This window comes from Rhincodon typus, chromosome 16 (assembly GCF_021869965.1).
Source record: "Rhincodon typus isolate 14 chromosome 16, sRhiTyp1.1, whole genome shotgun sequence".
NCBI classification, from domain to species: domain Eukaryota; kingdom Metazoa; phylum Chordata; class Chondrichthyes; order Orectolobiformes; family Rhincodontidae; genus Rhincodon; species Rhincodon typus.
In genome coordinates, this window is record NC_063347.1 from 5548286 (window position 1) to 5568665 (window position 20380).

The following is a 20380-nucleotide window of genomic DNA, read 5'->3' on the forward strand; positions in this document are numbered from 1 at the left end:
GTGTCTCCTTTCTCCCTCACCCTGTGTCTCCTTTCTCCCTCATCCTGGGTCTCCTTTCTCCTTCACCCTGTGTCTCCTTCCTCCCTCACCCTGTTTCCCCTCACTCTCTCACTCTCTATCCCCTTCTCTATCCTCATCAACCTCCTCTTTCTCTATCTCTCTGCTTCTCATTGCTGCAGCTCCCCACACTCCCACTTCTTTCCAATTTCTGTCTCTCCCTCACCTCCAATCCCTTTACACTCTGTTGTGCACCCTCCATCACTACCCCGATTCTGCACACATCCTGAACACCTCTCACTCCCCGTGTCTGCACGGGTTTCCTCCGGGTGCTCTGGTTTCCTCCCACAGTCCAAAGATGTGCATGCTAGGTGGATTGGCCATGCTAAATTGCTCGTAGTGTTCAGGGATGTGTAGATTAGGTGGGTTATAGCGGGGTGGGTCTGGGTGGGATGCTTTGAGGTTCGGTGTGGACTGGTTGGGCCGAAGGGCCTGTTTCCACACTGTAGGGATTCTATGATCTATGAAAAATACCCTTACTCCTTCCAATCCCCTTGCACCCTGCTGTCCCTCTCTGCCTCACTCTCTCCATTTTCCTTTCACCCTACCATCTCCTTCTCTCTCCCTTCCTCCTAATCCCTCACCCTACCATCTCCCCCTTCCTCGCTCCCTCCAATCCCCTCACAACCTGCTGTCCCTCTCTCCCTCCATTTCCCTTTCACCCTACAATCCCCCTCTCCCTCGCTCCCTCCAATCCCCTCGCACCCGGCTGTCCCTCTCCCTCCCTACACCGCTCTTGGGGCAGTGTATGATGACATGGGGCTGATCTTCCTCTGGTTCAGGATGTGCCCACTCCAGGCAGCGCCCTAGAGAAATGAGGGCCGGTTTGTGTAGGGAGCTCACTCAGACTGCTGTGCAAAGCAAGTTCCCTGCTCCCAAAATCCAGATTCTCTCAGTAATAAACTCCTCACATTGTATTGTAGTGAAAGTGTTCGGATTTATGATGTGCCCCAAACTGAGCACCTAACCTGTTCTCCGAACTTCAAACAAGAAGAAAAGAATGTACCTGTTGTGGGGCAAAAGATATTACACGGTTTTTGGGAAATACTGCACAGGTTTCGGGAAGGGATTTTATTATTGGACAAAGCCCAGTCTGCCCTTTCTGATCTCCAGCTTCTTCCCTGGTGCCCATGTCCTGGTGTGTGACCCCTGACCCCTGCATTTGTTCTGTGCCTGGGACCACTCTTTGACAGAATGAAACCATTCAGCTCACAGACCCCAGACCTGCCCTGTGGGGTGGGGGTATGTTTCGGAGGGTGATCAATGGCCGTGATCTGTGGCTTTGTCCTAGATCAAAAGCCATTCTCTCTGTCTGTCTGTCTCTCTCACTCTCTGTCCCTCTTTAGCCCACTGTTTGTCTCTCCCTTGCTCTGCGTTTATCTCTCTTTCTTGTCCTGTCTCTCCCTCTCTTTTGCTCTCTGTCTGTCTTTCTCACTCTGTCTGTCTCTCACCCTGTCTGTCCTCTCTTGCTCTCTCTCTCTATCCCGCACAAGCCCTCAATCCCTCTCTTATTCTCTGTCCCTCCCTCATTCTGTCTGTCTCTCGCTCGCTCTCTCTGTCCTTCTCTCGCTCTCTCACTCTATCCCATACAAGGTCTCAATCCCTCTCTCACCCTCTGTCCTCTCTCTCTCTGCCTGCCTCCCTTGCACCCTCTGTCTATCCCTCTCTGGCTCTCTCTGTCCCACACAAGCCCTTTATCCCTCTCTTGCCCAGTCTGGCTTTCACTATAGGAGGAGAAAATAAGCAGAATGCGGCACAAACTTTAGCTGTTTGTGTGAATCAAAATCCATGACAGTTGTGTAAGGGCATTGGGACCCTGGAGCAAACTTGTGATGATATCCGAGAACTGCACATCACGAGGTATAAATACTCTCGATCAGAGCCTGGTGTACCTACGACAATGTGTCTAACAGTACTTACTATTAATGTGTAGTAAATGATATTGCTGCGAATTCTAAGCGAGAAGACCCTGATTTTGCCTTCTCCTCTACCAGTCTGTCTCACACCCAAACCCAGTGGCTACAACTCATATTACAGAGCGATAATAATGTTGGGTTCAGGGAGGAGTATTGACTGGTAGACTGGAGAGGACTTGCATGCTGTAGCTTTGCCGTGGGATCTTTCACATCCACTTGAAGTAACAGTGGGAGGCTGGGATGTTCCGTAGGTCTCCCTGGCACTGTTTCATTTCTGAGTCTGATGTCAACTGGGAAACTGAGAGATTGATGACCACTTGCGCGTGTGTGAATAGGTTATGGGATGAAGAATGAGAGGTGTAGCTTCCTTGACCCCTTCTAGGCAAAGTGATTGCTTTAGTGGGTGACCAGTCGCAGTATGTGGCCCTTTGTGATCGAGTGACTGGATCTGTGTCTTGGCCAGCTGCCAACAACAACTGAGCTTGAAGTTTACTGAGCCTGGCTCTTGGTGCAGGGGCATTGTGTGTTGCTTGATTATATTTGAGATTATCGGGGATTACATTACTGCCAAATGCAACCCAGTATCATAATTGTCAGTTCAATTAAAAAATGGGATCAGAGTATTCTGTGGTCAACTGGCAATCTAGTGAATAAATTCCCAACTCCTTATCCCATTAGTCCTCAAACATGTCACGTTCAACTTAGTTATAAAGACTCAAAAGTTGATTTCATGATGATAAGTGGATTATTTAACTCAATAGGAACTCACTGGAGAATGCAGAAATGGGTGATTCGCTTTTAATCCCTCTTTAATATTTATTCCTCTTGTTTTAATTTTATGGGAAGCATTTAGACTTCACATAGCCCTGTCCCGATCTCCCCTCTCTTGCCTTCAGCATACACTGCCCCAGACAAGGAATGTGTTTAGCCAGAGAGGGATGTGAGCGTCACTGTAAGGCTGTTTTCTGCAGATGGAAGACTGAAAACCATGCCACTGACCCATTATTTTTGTTTTGTTTTTTTACAGATTCTGGTCGATTCTGTCAGTCCAGGCCCATCAGGTCCGATGCTGTACGAAAACGTAGCGATCACTGAGGGGAGTCCCATACTCCGGGACTTAGTCTTTAGCCCTGATTTCCAGTACATCTACGCCATGAGCGACAAACGGGTAATTGAAGTTATTTCTCTCCAGAGTCGTTTCTCGTCAGTTTCACTCGGGGTGTCCAGTATCACGGCACCCGCTGATGCTTTGCGCCTGGACTGTACAACCACAGGGAGATTTGTGGGGCGTGTGTTTGTATGTCGCAGCCGCGCGCACTTTGCTAGCACGGCCTTGCTGCTTGGTGCTCAGAGAGCTAGGATGCGCGGGTATCCTCTCCTGAACCTGCTGTGCGGGTGGGAGTGGGGTCACTGATCAAACAACTGGCTGGAATCTCCTCCAAAGCTGCTGGCCATGGTGCTGAAACGACCCACCCGGGGTGAGAATGGGGAGGGGTGAGGGGTTGCGGTTTAGTGGCACTCTTGGCCAGTTGACCAAGTGTAGGCAGGAGCCGATCCTGCTGTTGGACTCCTTTATTCCAATCTTAGCTAAAGACGAAACTCCGAAGGAACGTCGACATTCAGTTCACAACAACAAAGTTGCTGGAAAAGCTCAGTAGGTCTGGCAGCAACTGTGAAGGAGAAAACAAAGTTAACATTTTGGGTCCGGTGACCCTTCCTCAGAACTCACTTTCAGTTCTGAGGAAGGGTCACCAGACCCGAAATGTTAACTCTGTTTACTCTTTCACAGATGCTGCCAGACCTGCTGAGTTTTTCCAGCAACTTTGTTTTTGCTCCTGATTTACAGCATCCGCAGTTCTTTTGGGCAACATTCTGTTGTCTGTGTAACCAAAGGCAGGGATTGAGGCACTCGCTGAAGCGCCAGTATCTGAGACAGTGATTCTCAGATCACGAAATTCCTGAGAGATGTGTATAGACTGGAATCTAGTCCATTTTTTCCCTTCATTCTTGTATGAGACTGTCGCTGGAAAAGCTGGCATTTGTTGTCATAATTCCATGTGATCTAACTTTACCAGTTAATCTACCATTGCAGAACCTTGTCTGAGGGTTTACTAAAATCCATGTAAACAATGCCTGAAGCTCTGCCCTCATTAATCTTTTTGGTTACTTCCTCAAAAAAACTCAACCAAGTTTGTGAGACACGATTTCCCTCGCACAAAACCTTAGTCTCCCCTTGAATTGGCTAACCCGTTACAGAGGGCAGTTAACCACATTACTAGGTCTGGAGTCACATGTAGGCCAAAGCAGAGCAGGGTATTAGCAAATGGATGGTTTTTCACAACAGCCAACACAGTTGTCATTTGAGCAGCATTTTTTTTTAATTCCAAGCTTTGATTGAATTCATATTTCACTATCTCAGGCGGATTCAAACCCCTGTCCTCAGGAAATTCTCTAGCATTCTGGATTTGTAGTCCAGTGATATTATCACTACACTGGCTCCTTTCCAGTTATGGGGAGGTCAGTGCATAAACTACCAGGTACCAGGGCTTGAATTGCAGCTGGGAATCTAATTGGGATTGGGAATTGGTATTACATCCAGAATAACAGATACCCGGGAGTGAGTTACATGTTGGGATTTAATCAAATAGTCCAGCACGCACTGTGTGAAATAAGGCAATAGATACCCTGGAATGGGTTACAGGCTGAAAACTGATAGAGGCAATAATCTTAATAGATTAACGGGAGGAAGCTGCAGTGAAGAAACTAACTGAGCAAATGGGTCATGGGAATGAGTTATTGGTCGCTAGGTATTTCTGATCAACCTATTCAGGAATGTTCTGTAACACCTCTGGGGCAGGTGGGACTTGAACCCTGGCTTCCTAGGCCAGAGGTAGGGGCACTACCACTGCATCACAAACGTTTGAAGAAAAGTATTTTAACTTGCTTCATCTGCCCATGAGGTATTGAAATCTTTGGCATATTTGAGATAATCCAAAAGACTGCAGCTCATCTCCTGACCCTCACCAAGTCCTGTTGACCCATCAGCAGTGACCCCAGGGTCTTGCTGATCTGCACTGGTTCCTATTCAAGCAGTGTCTCAATTTCAAAATTGTTTTCAAACCCCTCCATGACATTGTCACATACCGCCCTGAGATCTTCATTCTCCTCGGATTCTGACATCTTGCATACCCTCAGTTTTAATTTTAATAAAGATTACCCTATTCTGTGCTTTACTAATAGGGGCATAGATGACCAGGACATCAGGGTACGTTGAACTTTTATAAGACACTAGTTCAGCCTCAACTGGAATATTGGGTACAGTTCAGGGTACTGTGCTATAGGAAGGGAGTGGATTTGTTGGAGAGAGTGCAGAAGAGGTTTATGAAGATGGTTTCATGGATGAGGAACTTCAGTAATGAGGACAGATTTGAGATGTTCAGACTGTTTTCCTTGGGGGAGAGAAATCTGAGAGGAGATCTGATCACCGCGTTCGAAATCATCAGCCTCTGAACAGAGTGGTCAGGGAGAAACTGTTCACACAAGGAGCGAGAGGCAACTGGCAAAAGATGGTAAGAAAAGACTTGTGTACGCAGTGAGTGGTCAGGGTCAGGAGTGCAGGGACTGAGGGTGTAGCGGAGGCAGGTTCACTCAAGCGGGAGTTTGGTTATATGAAAAGGAACAAGGTGCAGGGTTATGAGGACAGGAGAATAGCACTCAATGAGATGCTCATGCAGGGAGGTGGCCTAACCAGGATGGACCAAATGTCCTCCTCCTACTCTATAATAATTCTGTGATTTGCTCCATCATTGGTGCTCCAAATTCAGCAATTCCCTTAAACCTCACCCCACTTGTTCACAATTTCCCCTTCATCCTTTCAATTTCCACTCAGTGTTCTGACCTAATCTTTGGTGATTTGATCTCAATATCTCCCCACATAGCCCAATAGCTGTCCTGTTAAAGGCTCCTTATAAATGCACATTATTTATTGAAAATTAGTTTGGTTTGCTGTGAAGTAACACAGTCACTGCCCATTGTACAATATTCTTCTGTGGAAAACAAACTTGCTGCTGTCTAATATATTGCTTCTGAAGGCACTCCACTGCTTTAAGGGTTGAGCTCTGCTTCAGACCACTCCAGTGAGCTAACAGCAGCATTTTGTTAGCGTATTAAACTGTCTGGCTGCTGATTTTATATCAAAATAAAATATTTGATTAGTGCCCAAGATATTTTGCTGCCTTTTTTTTGAAATGTCTTTTTACAAGTTCCATAAATCTTCCTCCCTTTCCCTTTACACACAGACAGCTGAAGGTTAGGACAGTATTCTTGCCAATCTGACTGCTGTTTGCCAGTCTCTGACACTGAACCTCTGTCCGTTAAAGCTGCTATCTGTTTAAGTGGCCCTGATTGATGTGTTTGATTGATGAAGGTAGCTCCAGTGCTGAGATAGTCAGCAGGCTCAGATTCTCTCTCGCTGCCTCCTGGCCAAATGTGACAGGCAGCTGAGCTGCTGAGGGAAGGTTTGCGAAAGAGATGATGTGGCGGCCTGGGAAGTGGAGAGGGCTGGTTATAATGGCACAATAAGGCTCACAGATCCCCCAGACCGAGCTAGTTAGTGGCACTGGCTTGTTGATTGATTATATTGGTGTATGTTGGGATCCGTCACCCAGATCTGGTGGAACCGAGGCAAGGGATCGCAGTTATCTCAAGCACAGATCAACTTCCAGTATGCTATTGGAATCATAGAATTGCGCAGTGTGGAAGCAGACTATTCAACCCATCGAGTCCACACTGACCCTCTGACGAGCATCCCACTCAGATCCACTCTCCCTTACCCTAGTATTTCCCATGGCTTAATCCACCTAACCTGCACAATTTCCCATGGCCAATCCACCCTAACATCTTTGGACTGTGCAACGAAACCAGAGCAACCGGAGGAAATCCACGCAGACACAGGGAGAATGTGCAAACTCGACAGACAGTCACCCGATGGTGGAATTGAACCTGGGTCCCTGGTGCTGTGAGGCGGCAGTGCTAACCACTGAGCCGCTGTGCCACCCAAAAGCAAAAGTGGGGACAATGAACCTTGCCCAGGTAATGAGGCAGGAGTGCTGTTTCTACCTAGTATTTAAACCAAGGACCTTTCATCTGTGAGGAAAACATGATAACTAGTGCACTACAGAAACACTATTGTGCACTATTGTCCCATACTTAGGACAGTATGGTTCATTTTAGGGACTGATTCATCTACCTCTGTGTTTTAGATGATCCAGCCCCTAAAATGAACCATACTATCCCATTCATTTTCACTCATTGAATTCATTTGTGTGTCTTTAGGCTCTTGTGGAGCAGTGGTCTGAGGCAGGTTTCAAGTGTCACTTGTTCTGAACAGGTTGATTAGATATATCAAAAACAACACTTGGTCCTTTGAGTACAGGAGCCTTAGTGGACATCTTCTGAATGCCTTTTAAGTTTATTTTAATGTTTAAATTTATCACCGTGCTTCACCATACCTGGCAAATCTGCTGTGTATTGTTTTGTTGGAAGGCACATTTTCAATATTAGAGATAACAAGGTGTAGAGCCGAAACGTCAGCTTTCCTGCTCCTCTGATGCTGCTTAGCCTGCTGTGTTCATCCAGCTCTACACTTTGTTATCTCAGATTCTCCAGCATCGGCAGTTCCTACTATTTCTGAATCACATTTTCAATATTTGTTTCTTTATTCTTTTGTGGGATGTGGGTGTCTGGGCAAGGCCAGCATTTATTGTCCACCCCCTGATTAAACCTTGAATTTGAGTAGCCTACCAGGTCACTGCAGAAGGTGGTTCGACCACATTGTTGTGGGTCTGGAGTCACATGCAGGTCAGACCAGGTAAGGATGGTAGATTTCTCACCTGAGAGGACTTTAGCAAACGTAGGTGGATTTTTACCCCAACTGATGATAGTTTAATGATCACTGTCAATGAGGCTAGCTTTCAATTCCAGATTTGTAGACACTAAATCCAAATTTTGCCAGCTTCTGTTGCTGGGGTCTACACCAAGGCCTTAGCCTTGCATCCTGGGGTCAAAGTTTAATGATGAATATGAATCAGATAACTTCACATGGATTGATGCAGTGATTAACAAGTCTTAATAATTTGTGAAAAATCAACTTTTTTTAATCAGTTAATTCATTAAAACATTAATCAAATGACCCTGAGTTACTTAGACAGAGACAAAAACACTGCAGATGCTGGAATCCAAGGTAGACAAACAGGAGGCTGGAAGAACACAGCAGGCTAGTCAGCATCTGCAGGAAAGGAGCAGTCAACATTTCGGGCATTATCCTTCTTCAGGATCCTGAGTTACTGCCCTTAGATGTTTTAAAGGATATTCAATGAAGTAAAACTGGGGCAGATTGGATTTGATTTGATTTATTGTAGTCACATGTACCTAAATACAGAGAAAAGTTTTGTTTTCCGAGCAATACAGGCAGACCGTAACAAACAAGGACATACAGATCATCGGAGATAGTAGGAACTGCTGATGCTGGAGTCTGAGATAACAAGGTGTAGAGCTGGATGAACGCAGCAGGCCAGGCAGCATCAGAGGAGCAGGAAAGCTGATGTTTCGGGCCTGGATCCTTCTTCAGAAGTTGGGGAGGGGAAGGGGACTGTGAAATAGGGAGGAGGGTAACTTCTTTGAGGTAGGCATCCTTAGAAGAGGCTTCGCAGTGGGGTTAAAACTCACTCAGAGATAGTAGGACCCTTCCCCTCCCTCATTTCTGAAGAAGGGTCCAGACCCGAAACATCAGCTTACCTGCTCCTCTGATGCTGCCTGGCCTGCTGTGTTCATCCAGCTCTACACCTTGTTATCTCATACAGATCATTGGGTGTTTAGACAGAGTGAGGCATGCAAGGTTACAGCTGCACAGGAGGTGCACAAAGCAAGATCAACATTAGATTTGAAATTAGAGAGGTCCATTCAGCAGCCTAATAACGGCAGGGAAGAAGCTGTTCTTGAACCTGTTTGTCCGTGTGTTCAAGTTTCTGGATGAGAAAGTGGTGAATTCGAACACACCACCTTATTGTCTTTGAGTACAAAGTTGTGGATTTTTTTTTACACAATGCTTATTACGCACTGGTAGTGCCTCTATCTCCAGACCAAGAGATATAGGTTCAGGTCCTACCTGGTGTGGAGGCCTGTAACCACATCTCCATGCAGGTTGGTTAGTTTTAGAGTCAGCGATCTTCAAATTAGTTTGCAGGAAACTAGAAAGGTAAAATATTGGTGAAACAGAGGCAGGATCTGAAAAGGAAAACCACAGCCCAACATGGGCATGACATGATACGGGAAATATAATGGGACTCGCCAAGAAAAAATACAATGCAACATGAAGGAAAATGAACCTTCCCAATAATATCAGAACACAAGTTGGACTTCCTGTGCTGTGTTCCCCATCACTTGAGGAGTGCATCAGGCCTCTCATAGTGCACTGACATTCTTTCTTTAAGGGTGTTCCTTGGGGGGAGGGTGAATGTAGTAGCAGAGCCATGGTGGCTCAGTAGTTAGCACTGCTACCTCACAGCGCCAGGGTCCTGGGTTCGATTCCAGCCTCAGGTGACTGTCTGTGTGGAGTTTGTACATTCTCCCTGTGTCTGCGTGGGTTTCCTCCGGGTGCTCTGGTTTCCTTCCACAGTCCAAAGATGTGCAGGTTAAGGTGGATTGGCCATGCTAAATTGCCCATAGTGTTCAGGGATAAGTGGATTAGGTGGGTCTGGGTGGGATGCTATGAGGGTCGGTGTGGACTTGATGGGCTGAAGGGCCTGTTTCTACACTGTAGGGACTCTATGAGCTAAGGGGCAGGATTCTGGTGGGATTGACAAGTGGGCTGAGCTTCAAACCTCCAGTCTGGCAATTGTTTTGGGACAAAGGTGGTAATGGGCCTGCCCTAAGACAGTGAGAGTGTCTTCTCAATGGTACAATCAACTGTGACAGCATCACAAACTCCTTGGACACCTACAGTTGTGACCTTCCAAAGGGTAGCGAGCAGAACCCCCACTGATCCCTGGTCCCATTAACCAAGGATGTTACACATTCGGGTAAAAGGTGAAGATGATGGCAAGGGCGATGTTTTTTGCCCTGATCCCTTCACTGAGTGAGCAACCCATCTTGAGGGGAAACACGCAGAAAGTCAAGACCGTAGGCTTTCTGATTGGCTGTGGAAGGGGTCAGAAGGGAGTGCAGTTTCTCTCCCGCAGCCTCACTGGTTTCGGATTGGTGCCTGCAATGGTGATACGTGTGGCAGTGGTTGGATGAGGGCACAGAGACGTCGTGACAGCTCAGGATTTGGTGCCAGTTCTGTGCTGCCAGCCTATAGCTTGGCTCAAGTCACTGCCAACAAACCCTCCTTGTGCCAATAATTGCCTCAGCCATAAGCTAATCGGCCGTGCAAAGGCAAGGCAGGCTTGCAGAGGTTACTTTTTGAAGTTGTTCAGTCATTTGCGCGGGATGAGTAATAATAAAACAGCAGGACTCGACAGCAACACTTGCTGTTACAAGGGACTGTTTTTGAAGGGAAATTTCATGGCCCTCAGGGGTGAGCGATGATAATTCTGAGGAACCGTAAACATTCTATTGCTGAGTTAGTTAATGATTCCCAGATAAGGATCGCCGAGTTAGCTAGAGAGTCAGGACTCAGTGCAGTGCCTGGATAGCGTGTTATTAGGGCGATGAGGGAGAAGCTGTGATTTTTCTCCTTAGACAAGAGAAGGTTCAAAGAATTGATGAACAATTTTCCACAAAATCAAGCAGGAGAGACTGCTCACTGTAGCAGCAAGGTCAGTATCTCGAAGAGGCACATTAAGGGACCAGAGAGCACATGAGGACTCATTTTGTGATCACAGTGAGTTTGTTGTGATTTTGGAAAATGCCAGGGCAGCGGCTGTGGGTTCAACAGGAACTTTCAAAGCATTAGCAGAGCTGCCCAGAAGGAGCACCAAGTGTGGGTTTGTTGGAATTGGCAGAGGCACCAACACGCAAATTGCCTCCTCCTGTGCTGTATCCCACCCAGATCCACACTGCCGTCCCACCCCACTCTGTCCCTGTAACCCTACATTTCCCATGGCTAACCCACCTAGCTTGCACATCCCCGGACACCATTGGCAATTTAGCACTGCCAATCCACCCTAACCGGCACATCTTTGGGGTGTGGGAGGAAACCGGAGCACCCACAGGATATCCATGCAGACAGAGGGAGAACGTGCCACACAGACAGTCACCCAAGGGACATATTGCTTTTGGAAAAGGAAGGAGATAATTGTGGAAGTGGCTGGGGATCTAGTGAATTAGATTACGATGCATCTTGGTCCTGGATCAAGACTAAATGGACTGGTAGTTTGTGGTATAAGACCATAAGATATAGGAGTCAGAATTAGGCCATCGAGTCTGCTCCACCATTCTTTCATGACTGATATGTTTCGCAACCCCATTCTTCAGCCTTCCCGCTGGTAACCCTTGATTCCCTTACCCATCAAGAACCTATCTTTTTTTGTCTTAAATACGCTCACTGACTTGGGTTCCACAGAGACATCACCCCCTGGTTGGAGAACCTCCTCCCCATCTTGGTATGGGACCAGGGTGAGTTATTAAATTGATCGATGCATTAACAGGCTTCTTCTGCGGAAGTTCACCAAATAGCTTTCTATATTGACTGTGATACTGTTCAATACAATCGCTGTGACTTCATCTGCCATTAGTGTTACAGCTATCATGTGGAGACTGGATGATTAATGGGGAAATTGGCTGTGGAGTGCGGGAGTGGTTATTGAATGGGGAAGAGTGTTGTAGAGTACACATCCTGTAGCCCTGCTCAGTGCACTGCCTTGGCATCCGGCCTGCCCTGTGACAGGGTGTCTCAACCTTGACCATGTGAGGGCGTGTTGTGGTGATGGCAGTCTTGGTGCTAATGGTGCGTGTTTCTTGCTCGGACAGGTGAGCTGGGTGCCGGTGGAGAGCTGTGAGCAGTACGAGAGCTGCGAGCTGTGCCTGGGCTCCCGTGATCCACACTGCGGCTGGTGCGTCCTGCATAATGTGTAAGTAGATCGCTCCTCGTCAGTCCCTGGAACTAATGCTGTCAAGGTCTGGAAACTGTCTGGGAATGGGAGTCAGACAGTGGTCAACTCACAGTTTTTTTTTCTATTCTTCCATGGTCCCTGGAGCCAGCTCCCCCATTCTTTAAGATCATGTCTGATCTGAAAGTAATATCTAATCTAAATCCCAAGTATTCCTACTAATCTATCACTCCGTCGCTTTTTAAAAAATCACTCACAGGATGAGGGCATCGCTGGCTAGGCCGTCATTTATTGCCCATCCCTAATTGCCCAGGGGACAGTTAAGAGTCAACCACATTGCTGTGGGTCTGAAGTCACATGTAGGCCAGACCAGGTAAGGATGGCAGATTTCCTTCCCTAAAGGACATTAGTGAACCAGATGCTATCGTCCTGACAATCAACAATGGATTCATGGTCATCATTGGACTCTTAATCCCTGATACTTTTTTTCTATTGAATTCAAATTCTATCATCTGCCATGGTGGGATTTGAACCCAGGTCCCCAGAATATTAGCTGAGTTTCTGGATTAATAATCTATCAATAATACCATTAGGCCATCATCTCCCCATCTCTGCCTTCACAATATTCCAATAGAGGCCCTTATTTCTAGATTCTCCCTTAAGTGGAAAAGTCCTCTCCAAATCCATCTTGTCAAGACTCCTGAGATTTTATATATTTCAATCATATAATGTCTTCCTGTTGTAAACCCCAGTGAGTACAAGCCTGGATTGTCCAACCTGTGCTCATGCAAGAACTCATCCATTCCAGGTATTAGTCCAACAAACCTTAATCTGAACTACCTCCAATCCCTCTTGACATAAGGAGACCAGTACTGTGCTCAGTATTCCAGATGTGGTCTCACCAATACCCTCCACAAGTGAAACGTAACCTTCTTACTTTCCCTACAATAAGCAAGGACATTTTATTAGCTCTGCAGATTACTTGTTGTACCTGTACATTAACCTTATGTGATTCATGTACTGGAGCATCCAGATCCCTCTGCATCTCAGAGCAACCCCTCACCATTAAGATAACATGCTTCTTTATTATTGTGCCTGCTGAAATGGACAGAATTTTAGTTTGTGGGTGAGTGAGGAAGCCTGTGGGTGTGTGTGGGATCTTCCTGCACACAGGAGATTGACCCAGCTTCTCTTTCCTGCCTTGATGCGACTTAAGCAAGCTGATTATCACCCATTTGCCATTTTCTGCAGGACAACCACTGACAATTTATTGCGATCGATGAGGTGTTGAAAATGTTTGAAAATGGAAATGACATTAATCTTCTCATTTCTTTTGTCTTTCTTTGCTGACCAAATAAAAATGCAAAGTGTTAATGGACACTTCTCTCTTGTTACAGAAGAGCTTAATCAGTAGCATTTCTGATGCATTCCACCACTCGGCAATATATTGCTCTGATACGCACAGTCTGCAACTTCCTGCATTTTATATTAAATTGTGCCAGAAATGCAAATCAAATTTAGTTAAGTGCAGATTTTTTTATCACCCTGAATTGTAACTCTTTTCTCCCTCCCGTCCATTCCTGACTCTCTTGTCTCCTGAACATCCTACTTGTAGAGATTGTAACGAGGTCAGCCAGCTGGACCTCATAGAATATGAGTTTCCGGACTGGGGCTGTTAATCTAGTCCAATCAGGGAGCCCTGGCTGACATAAAAGGATGAATCTCATAAAGGGATATTGGGGCCCCTGAATGCCAGACTTGATGAGAGGCAGTGCTATTGTCAAAGACTATATATGCATTTGTAAAGAAAGGGTGGTTGGTGATGGGATGCTGGCCTCTGAAGAGTTTGTTTCATTGTGGATGCCAGCTGCTTTCTGGGCCCTCCCTCCAAACTGTCCTGTCACAAGAGTGTTGAAGCGCAGCTGTATCTCAGTGAGCGACAATCACCTCAGTTTACTCAAGTTGTCGGTTGTCAAATTATTGGTTGAAGTCTTCCATGCAAGGCTTGAGCGTTCGAAGCTGATGCTGCAGTATTAAGGACAGCCAATGTCTGACATGTCATTTGGTTAATGAGACATTACAATGATGAATTTCTTGCAGCTTAGTTCTCCACAGATCTGTTAGGAAAAGAGCAGAGAGAGATTCCCTCCCAGCCCGACTAAACTTTAACCTTCAATTCTGAATTGCAAATTACTTTTTCTGTGTTTGTTCACAAGATTTGGGAGTTGCTAGCTAGGCCAGTATTTATTGTCCATCCCTTATTGACCAGAGGGCAGTTACGAATCAGCCTCTTTGCTGTGGGTTTGGAGTCACTTGTAGGCCAGATCAGGTAAGGACGGCAGTTTCCTTCAATAAACGATGTTAGTGAACCAGATGGGTTTTTCCTGACAGTCAGCAGCAAATTCACAGTCATCATTAGACTACACTTTAATACTTTTTTATTGAATTCAAATTTCACCATTGACCGTGGTGGGATTTGAACTGATGTTCACAGAACATTAGGCTGGGATTACTATCCCTCTGACATTGCCACTAAACCGCCACCACTCTATTCTCCATGTCGACGATGGTTTTATGCTCATTAATAGGTTTTGATTCCATATTTTTATTGAATTTAAACTTCACCATCTGCCATGGCAGGATTCGAACCCAGGTCCCCGGAACATTAGCCGGGTCTCTGGAGTAATGATCTAGTGATAATACCACTAGGATATTACCATCCCTGCCTGACTGTTTCCACCCCCGAAAGACTGATGGTGAAGCAGTCTCGTTTAAGAAATGGTCTGCTTCGTTTGTCAGGAACATTTGGTTGACTTTGAAGACAGTAAATGTGCTGAAAAGCTCCCCGTCTCATTTTATTTTGGTAATGTTTGTGCCACGGGAGCCAAATTATGGAATCAATACAGCGTGGAAGCAGGCCATTAGACCCGTCCAGTCCACACCAACCCTTCAAAGACCATTCCACCTCGACCCACACCCTGTAACCCTGCATTTTCCCATGGCTAACCCACCTAGCCTGCACATCCCTGGACACTATCGGGCAGTTTCCCATGGTCAATGCACCTAACCTGCACATCTTTGCACTGTGGGAGGAAACCGGAGCACCCGGAGGAAACCCGCGCAGACACAGGGAGAATGTGCAAACTCCACACAGACAGTCGCCTGAGGGTGGAATCGAACCCAGGTGCCTGGGACTGTGAGGCAGTGGTGCTAGTCACTGTGTTGTCCCAAGAGTAAAAGTTTGGAACTTTGGTCAAGCACTGAGCTAACAGGCTCCAGTCCTGTTGTTTCAGAGTCTCAGCCCCTTGTAGCTGCTTGGATGCATTCACCAGACCACATCTCCTGAGAGGAGTCAATGGAGGAGCTTCCTGTGAGGGAGCACAGTGACCCATGATGCTGGGCTTAGGAACGGACAGAGCTGGTCATGTTGTCCTTGACCCTGGGAGTGCAGCCTGTACACTGTGGAAGTCTGTATTCATCTCGGACCATCTGACTCAAACTGGGTGTGATCTCACACTGGAACAAACGGTTTTGGGGCATTTGCTGTTGGTGCCAAGAGATGAGTCCTTGATAATTTGCTGCTGGATGCTATTTTAGCTCCAAAGCTTTCTACAGTCCAACATAGCACTGAGTAGCTAGCACTGCATCTATAACAACATCACAGGACACTAAAGGTGAAATGCAACACTTGGCAAGTGCCTGGACTCTAACCAAATCCATTAGCTTCAGCAACAACCCCAGGTCTCTGGTGAGCAGTGGGGAAAGATCTTTGATGTGGGTTCTGAGGACACAGCTTCTTAAACTGCCGTCAGTGATATTTTGGGCAATGGTTAGGAGACGGAGGTTTTGTTAAATACTCAACAGAAGAGAGAAGCTTAACCTGAGAGAGCACTTGTAATTACAGTAAGCTGCAGAGGGCATGGTTTTATGCTGGTAACATTTAACATAGGTGGCAGGAGACAATGAGGTGATGATCCACTGGAATGAATTTTCAGAGAGGGTGATCAAACCCAGGGACCAGATTCATTCAGGAAACAGTTTCTGAAATAGGACAGGGGTGGGTTCTATTCTCTCTTTCCCCTGGGAGATTGTCAAAACTGAGGAAGAGCAATCCAAGATAATGCTTTCAACAGGGTCGGACTCAAACTCGGAGCATAATCATGTTCACTGTGGATTGTTTTTAAACTTGCTTTCATTTGCAGCAAAGTGAAACAAAGTATGACCTTTAACCTGAATTAGTGCCAAGCCCTTCTCTCCCTTGGTAGTCATTGTCAAACTTGTGTTTCCTCCTCTCTCTCTCCTCTCTCTCCTCTCTCTCTGTCTCTTCTCTCTCTCTCTTCCCATTCTCTCTCCCCCATCCTCTCTCTCTTTCTCTCTCACTCACTCTCTCTCTCTCCCCTCATTCTGTCTCTCTCACCCTCTCTCTCCTATCTATCTCTCTCTTTCATCCATTCTCTCTCTCACTCTCTTGCTCTCTCTCCCCTCATTCTATCTTTCTCACCCTCTCTTATCTCTTCTCCCCTCTTTCTATTTCTCTTTCTCCTCTGTCTCTTCCCTATCTCTCTCTCCTCTGTCTCTCTCTCTCCTCTCCTCTCTCCCCCCCTTCTCTCTTGCTTGCCCTTCTCTCGCCACCCCCTCTACCTCTCTTTCCCCCTCCATCTCTCACCTTCCCACCTCCCTCTTTCTCACCTTCCTGTCTCTCTCTCTGTCCCTCTCTCTCTCCCCCTTCCTCACTCCCTCCCTCTTTCTCTCGTTCCTGCTTCTCACTAGCTCTCTCCTTCCTGTCTCCCTTTCTCTGTCTGTCCCCATCTTTCCCTTCCACCTCCCCCTCCTTACCTCCTGCCCCACCATTTGTTCCTTCCATCTCTGTCTCCCTCCTGCTCAGCAATGTCCCCTCTCACTGCTGTGAAGCAGTGTACTGTCCATTGTTAGAGGAATCGTTGTGTTTAAAACAAAAGAAACAAACTGTTTACGTGGAAGGCAAGAGCTGGAGGTGACAGGGTGATACTAGATGTTAACTCTGTGGCGCAATGGGCGAGTAACCACAATGGGCTGAATGGCCCCTCCCATTCCAGTGTTCAATGAGGATAATGAGAGCAGTGTGTGGGACTGAATTTTCTGAAAAAGGGAATCCCCTTTTAAGCTTTATCTTGAGATTTGCTTCTGTGATAATGGTTAAGAAAATCCTTCTGTTAATATTCTCACACTATAATCTACTTCAGAATTAACTGTGCTTACACCAAGGGGCTATAGGGTGAGGCAGACCAGGATGATAGTGAAGGTCCAGTTTGATCCTTATATTAAACTGTGATCATTTAAATTGGGGCATCAATTATTCAGGTGCCATCATTTTCTCTGTTTTCACAGATGATATTGCTTCCTACCACAGCTGTACACAGCCCGATGTGGCTTAACATCAAGTGACTTGGGTTTAAAGAGGATTGTGTCTTGTTAGACACCAGCTGAATATAAATTATTCAGTGCCGCATGAATGGAAACACTAACACAATTTAGATTTACGTTTGGAAAATTGAATTTTCAATGCAGGGGATCACAAGGAATTAATACATATTGGTTGGGTGGGGGGGAGAGCGGAATGCGTTCGCCAGTGAGACCATCGTCAGTGTTTTTGTCGCCAATCTCTGAGCTGGAGATCCAAGGAGGATGCTTCCTCCGAGACCATTGGTACGAATTTGGTACGAATATTGAAGATGGGCCAAAGGACATTTGTGATTCAGCCCCCGCTTCGTCCTGAGGTCTGGGAGGAGCAGGGGTTAATGGAAACTTTACTCTTTATCTGTGACTGTGCAACACTTTCCACTTGAAACATAGGAACTGGAGCAGGCCATTCAGCCCACTCTGTCATTTATTACAATCATGGCTCATCAAAGACTTCAATGCCTTTGACCCATACTAGCTCCATAAGCCATTTTTTGCTTTACCTTGCCTGTGGGATTTGGATGTCATTTATTGCCGAAAGGTCAGTTGAGAATCATTCACATTGCTGTGGGACTGGAGTCACGTAGGCTACACCAGGTAAGGATGGCAGATTTCCTTCCCTGAAGGGCATTCAGTGAACTGAATTATTTTGCAGTGGTGGGATTTGAGCCTTAGAGCATATAGGCTAGTTACACTTTACCAGTGCAGTGACATTATCACTACACCATCTCCTCCCCCTAAGACACAGTGGTTGATAATCAAATCTATCAACCTCAACTTTAAACATACTCAGAAAGAGAGATTTCACAGCCCTATGGGATAGGAAATGTCAAGAATTCTTAATGTTCTGAATAAAGCCAATCTACCCCCATCTCAGTCCTAAATGGCAACCACCTTAATTTTAACAAAAACAGAAATTGTTGGAAAAGCTCAGCAGGTCTGGCAGCGTCTGTGGAGAGAAAGCTGAGTTAACGTATCGGGTCCAGAGACCCTTCTTCAGAACCCTCATATTTTAAAATTATGTCCCCTTACTCTTTTCTATAGTGTCAGGTAATTTACAGGGGATTATGGACCGTTAGATCCAAAAATTGGCTGAGTGTTAGGAGATAGAGAGTGGTGATAGAAAGTTGTTTGTGTAACTGGAGGCTGTTTCGGGTGGCGCACATCAAGGATCATTGCTGGATTCCTTGTTGTTCATGATATACATAAATGATGTAGATGGGAATGTGGGGAGGATGGTAAGTAAGTTTGCAGATGACAGGAAGATTGGCTAAGTGGTTAATAGTGAGGAGGAAGACTGGTTGATCAGATGGACAGATCAGTGGCAGATGGAATTAACACTGACAAGTATGACATGATGCACTTTGGAAGGGGTAACAAGACAAGGGAGTATAGCAAGATATTAGGAAGCTTGGAGGAACAGGCAGATCTTGAGATGCTTGTCTACAGATCCCTGAAGGTGGCAGGCTAGGTTAATAACGTGGCACGGTGGCTCAGTGGTTAGCACTACTACCTCACAGCACCAGAGACCTGGGTTCAATTCCACCCCCTGGCAACTGTCTGTGTGGAGTTTGCACATTCTCCCCTGTCTGCATGGGTTTCCTCCCACAGCCCAAAGATGTGCAGATTAGGTGAATTGACCATGCTAAGTTGCCCATAGTGTTCAGGAATGTGTAGATTAGGTGGGTCTGGGTGGGATGCTTCAAGGGTCGGTGTGGACTTGTTGGGGCCAAAGGGCCTGTTTCCACACTGTAGGGATTCTATGATTCTGCTTTTAGACTCCCCAACCAGTGGAACCTCTTTTCTGCATCTACCCTGTCTGTCCCTTGTAGAATTTTGTAGGTTTCTTTGAGATAGCCTCTCATTTTTTAAAACTCTAGCAAATACTAGCCCAGTTTACCCAGTCTCTCTTCGGAGGACCATCCTGCCTTCCTGCTGAGAGAGATGCTTCTGCATCTTTTCATTTCATCAGGACAGGTGGAAGAATGTCAAATTTCAAGGCATCACAACATTGTAAAGGGCAGCATTCCCATGTTTCATCAGATGTAACTTATAAAGAAAGGCCAGATAGGCTGGGACTTTCTCACTGAAACATCTGAGGTTGACAGGTATAGAAGTTTATAAAATCATGAGGGGTATAGACAGGATAAATGGTAGTTGTCTTTTCCCTAGGATGGGGGATTTCAAGACCAGGGGGCACATTTTTAAAGTAAAAGGAGAGAGATTTAAAAAAGCCATGAGGAGCAGTTCTTTTACACAGAGGGTGGTTCAGGTGTGGAATGAACGTCTTGACAAAGTGGTAGATGTGGGTATAATTACAATGTTTAAAAGACAGGTACATGATAGGTACATGAATGGGAAAGGTTTGGAGGGATATGGACCAGGAGCAGGCAGGTGGGACTAGGTTAGTTTGGGATTATGTTCAGCATGGACTGGTTGGACCGAAGGGTCTGTTTCCATGCTGTATGACTCCAAAATTCCATATAAGAAGTAGGAGCAGAATTAGGTCATTCCCATTGAATCTGCTCTGCTGTTCGATCATGGCTGATATGTTTGTCAACCCCATTTTCCTGCCTTCTCCCTGTTAACACTTGATCCCTTTGTTATTTTCCCAAAGGGGGTCCAAAACCCAAAACTTTAGTAACATTGTCCCTGCTTTCAGCAAGATTTAAGATCCCACTTTGTTTTCTTCCATACGGAGCCGAATAAATGGGCAGAACAATATCTGACGGCTGAATGGCCTTCTCCTGTACCTGCATAATGACACTGTCAGTAGTTTTCCTGTCATCTTCTGTACCGTACAGACTGATAGAAACCTCCTTCCATCCATTATTCAAATAAACCCCTTAGTTTTCCCCCTTTAATCTCCCTCTTGCGAATGAGGACCACAGTTCTCCCCTTCTGGATTTACATCTTTCG

General features: G+C 46.0%; 1 protein-coding gene across 1 annotated transcript in view; it reads left to right on the forward strand.

The window, feature by feature from the left end:
* Positions 1-20380, forward strand: part of LOC109922963 (plexin-A1-like) — a 545204-nt gene that overhangs the window by 266235 nt on the left and 258589 nt on the right. The window contains exons 4-5 of the mRNA XM_048606674.1: positions 3001-3141; positions 11943-12043. Coding sequence (XP_048462631.1) covers positions 3001-3141; positions 11943-12043 — 242 coding nt within the window. The remainder of the gene's footprint in view (positions 1-3000; positions 3142-11942; positions 12044-20380) is intronic.